Below are 4,243 nucleotides of genomic sequence, written 5' to 3' on the forward strand. Positions count from 1 at the left end.
ATCTATCGCACAGAACCAGCAGAGGGCTGGGTCCCACCCCTGCCAACTGCCCACGGAACACCCAGCCAAGGGATGGAAGACCAACACCAATGGGAGCAGGGAAATCCTCAGCATAGAGGTACGGGCACTCTGTCTGCTTGGCTCAGCATCACGCAGCGTTCAGTGCACGGGGGTTACGTTAAAGGTTGGGTTTTATGGGCATCAGGGAGTGCTGCACTGCCCCGCTTTGCTCACATTACACGGGAAAAGCTCCAGTGCTGCCAGCACACACACATCTGCCACTTCCCTGCCGGTCAGAAACATCCATCCCACATTTCTCAGAGGAAATGGGTTCATTCTACATCTTGGGATATGGGATATTGCCCAAGTGCTCGTTTTCAGAAGAAAAAAAAGCAATTGTTTGCTTCTGCCCCCAGTGCTTCTGGGGCTGGTGAGGACGTTTGTCATCGCTGTCCCTTGTGTCAGGAGAGCTGAGATACAGTGTCATTCCTGTACCTGTGAGCAGGGACTGCTGACAGCTCCAGTCTGGCCAATGCCAGCACGTTGCGATTGCATTTGGGGCAAGAAACCAGGAGCGAAACATTCCAGTGCTTTGATTGCATTCGAGCCCTGCAGATCACACAGCAGCACTCCGGAACACCTACGAGGACTTTTCGCCTCCCAACAGCAAAGCTTTGAACCCAAAAATGCCATCCTGGGCTTAGTGGTGAGGTGACACTTTGCAGAGGTGGGATGCTGCTGCCATCAAGGCTGGTGTTGGACTGGATGGCATTGAAGGTCCTTTGCAACACGGATGATGCTGCGATTCTACACCACGCGTGGAAGATCGCGCATCAACCAATTGCTGTCAGCAATTCATGTACAAAATGTGGAAGCCCAAGGCTGAGCACCTGCCATCGGTGGGCTCCCACTGCTGTGATATGTTGATGCTCTGGGGACTTCAGAGCCAAACAGAACAAAGCAAGAGCCATTCCAGTGCCTTTCCAGTGCCTGGAGCTTCAGTCCAGGAGCACTTGGAGTCTCACAGCAAGGAGCTGCTGGCCTCCTGCTGTTTGATGGGCAGAGCTCAGGTGCAGATCAGCTTTTTGGTGCTGCATTTCACGGTCTGAGCGATAGGAAAATCACGCAAAAGTTGAGCATGAGCAATGACACCCAATCTGTAACCATATTCTGCCTCTGAATCTCTCTGTTCTGTCCCTGATTACTCATTGCACTCATTAATGTTTTTCCTTCTCTATCACGTAGTCTCTGTGTTCTTGTGCTCTGATCACCAGGGAAACCTTGGGTCTGCAAAACTTCGGAGCCCTGGGCAGCCCCTGATACGTGATTTGTGTCATTTGTTCCCTCTTGCAGGAGGTGCCCGGTCTCGAGATCCTGCCCATGCCCACCAGATACCTGGAATTAGCTCTGATCACCAACAAGGAGCTGGTGAGCGCCAGGTGCCAACGCCGTGGTACTTCGCTACGGCCGTTGTGTTGTGTCAGAGGCACTGAACACTTCCTCTGAAAACAGGGCAGGCAGTGCCCCACTGTCTTTAGAGAAGAGCCCATCATTCACGAGCAGCAAATCCAAGCACTTCTTTAGGCAGCGTGCAATGCTGTAAGCAGAGGCTGAGAGAGAAGAAATGGTTTTAAAACAAGCGTTGGGGACTGGCTGCTGCAACGTGCTCAGGGGCAGATCTGAGCGGTGCTTTCTGGGATCGGCTGAGCGTTTGAGAACGACACTCATACGTATTTGAACGGAAGGATGTGTCAAACAGTCCTAAGGGAATGCAGGTCCCGGAAAGGGCTTTGTTTAACAGAGGCTATTGCAAGCAAGCAACACCTTTCCCTGCATCGTCTCACTGAATGAGCAGGTTCCTGTCTATGCCAAAAGCCATCTTCCCGAAACAACAGGGCCTCAGTGGGGTGGCAAACCCCACCCTGTGGGTCGTAGAATCATAAAGACTGGAAAAGACCTCCAAGATCCCCAAGCCCAACCCATCCCATCACATCCCTCAGTGGCACATCCCCATGGTTCCCCAGGGACGGTGACCTCCCCGTCCCTGGGCAGCTGTGCACTGCACCACCAGCTCACATCCTTCCCGTGTGGTTACTTTCTGATCCAGGCCTGCGTCCCTTCGTGCCGTATTTAATGCATCTTTGCACATCCGCGCGGCTGGGAAGCAGCTGAGGGGATCTGTGGGGCTTCCTGTTTGCACCCCGAGGCCGTAACTCGTCCCTTCTGCCCTTCCAGTTCAAAGCCAACAGACAAAACGAGACCCTGATGCTGCACCTCTTCATTTCCATCAGCAACGTCCTGAACACGGTGAGTTCCCATGGGAGAATGCCAGCAGCGCTCGGTGCCAAGCCAGGAGCCTGGGGAGGGGATGGCTGCTGTGTCTGCAAACACTGCCAGGCAGCAATGAGCTCCTGAATGATGTAAAACCCAATTCCACGGCTAAAAAATTGCTTCAAGTGTGAGTGAAGCCAATTGAGAGATAATTTTGAAATTATCCCCTTCAAGCTGCTTGATGGAATATGCATTATCAGTGCTAAATGCTTCCTGGTAGCTCATTATATTCTCCCTCTCTCTTCATTATCTTGCTTTGAACCTTCGGAAAGAACATTGATGGGGCACTGGGGCGGCAGCCACAAGCTCAGTCACTCCCAGCTAGGCAGAAAGCCCTCTTGCATTACCATAATGCAGGAAAACAAACACAGCGCTCAGCCACCAGCACTTGGCTCTGGAGCTTGGCTCCTGAATGAGTTCCAGAGAGAGGCAGGAGGCAGGATGATGGGATCGCACAGCACAGAGCTGTTGGCCAAGACCTCCCGGATCACCCAGCCCAACCATCACGACGACCTACCAAATCCCAGCACCAAACCACGTCCCTTGGTGCCACATCCCAAACACCTCCAGAGCTGGGGATGCGCCCACCTCCCCGAGCAGCCCATCCCAACGCTCAGCGGCCCTCTCTAGGGTGAACTTCTTCCAAACCTCCACCCTCACCGTCCCCTGGTGCAACTTGAGGCCGCTTCCTCCCAACCAACCCAAGCCCTTGCCACCCGCAGGTCTACAGGAGCATGAAGCTGCAGGTCGTCCTCAGCGCGGTGGAGATGTGGACCACAAAGGACCAGGTTGCGGCCAGGCAGAGCCTGTCCCAGACACTGCGGTCCTTCAGCAGCTGGTGCCAGCAGGATGCTGCAGATCGCCTCGGCTACGACCACGTGGAGATGCTGCTGTAAGGATGGCTTCCTCCCCAACCTTCCTAATTCCTCCCTGCTCATGCTAATCGGCCTTTTGTCCTGGTGGTATCTTACAAGAGAAGATTTTCCAGCTTAGCCCATGCTATTAATCAGCACGCATTTGTCATGTAAATTGGTACAGAGAGGATTTTAATTATGTTGCTCCTCCTTTTCCTTGTCCTCTTTTATGGCTTCCCACAGATATGTACACATAGCGTACATCTTTCTTCCAATTTCAATACAGCTGTCCGTAACTGAATTATTATAATCTCATAGGTAGACTGGCCATTCATTTTTTAGACTCGCTAACCCATTCTCAGGAGGTTTACAACCCAATATTTGAATTAAAGCTTTGGATGGGGGAGTCAGAGCTCAGCCTGCAAGCTGTTTAAACACTTACTTCGTTTGCTTTTTTTAAGACCTCTTATTTTGCTCCCGTTTTGACTTCTTTTTGCAAGGAAAGAAATCATATTAAGACACGTGCTGTGTATGTACCCGTGTTTATCCAGCAGGGAAGGGAAGCCACGCAGCCAGCCCAAGGTGCTGGCATGAAGCTGAAAGGATGCCCATGGATTTTGCTTTCAGAAAGAAGATCCTTGCTACCTGCAGCTGTTGTTTTCCAGCTGTAGCCCCAGCAATGCATCCTGTTGCTGTGATTAATTTACAGTTTCTCTAATGCCCAAACCTCTCTGCTGCAGTGGTGAGCACTACAAGGAGTGGGGCTTTACCTGGAAGGGGATGATGTGCCAGCCCAACTCCGTCGGCGTCGTTTCGGTAAGGAGAGACCTCACAGACCATAATATTCCCCCTGTAAGCCATACTCCTATATAGTACTTACAATTTTAAACAAGGATCAAATCATGGAATCATTCAGGTTGGAAAAGATCTCCAAGATCCCCATCCTCAACCCCAACCCATCATTGCCACTAAATCACGTTCATCAGTGCCACATCTCCGTGATCCACAGCCCCTCAGTGCCACATCTCCGTGATCCACAGCCCCTCAGTGCCACATCT

The 4,243-nt window shown here is 51.9% G+C and overlaps 1 protein-coding gene across 1 annotated transcript in view; it reads left to right on the forward strand.

Moving 5' to 3' along the window:
- Positions 1-4,058, forward strand: part of LOC109365395 (zinc metalloproteinase-disintegrin jerdonitin-like) — a 4,391-nt gene extending 333 nt beyond the window's left edge. The window contains exons 2-6 of the mRNA XM_019612112.2: positions 14-118; positions 1,354-1,428; positions 2,236-2,307; positions 3,054-3,223; positions 3,926-4,058. Coding sequence (XP_019467657.1) covers positions 14-118; positions 1,354-1,428; positions 2,236-2,307; positions 3,054-3,223; positions 3,926-4,058 — 555 coding nt within the window. The remainder of the gene's footprint in view (positions 1-13; positions 119-1,353; positions 1,429-2,235; positions 2,308-3,053; positions 3,224-3,925) is intronic.
- Positions 4,059-4,243: the final 185 nt, after the last annotated feature.

Source organism: Meleagris gallopavo, chromosome 1 (assembly GCF_000146605.3).
Source record: "Meleagris gallopavo isolate NT-WF06-2002-E0010 breed Aviagen turkey brand Nicholas breeding stock chromosome 1, Turkey_5.1, whole genome shotgun sequence".
Lineage (NCBI taxonomy): Eukaryota > Metazoa > Chordata > Aves > Galliformes > Phasianidae > Meleagris > Meleagris gallopavo.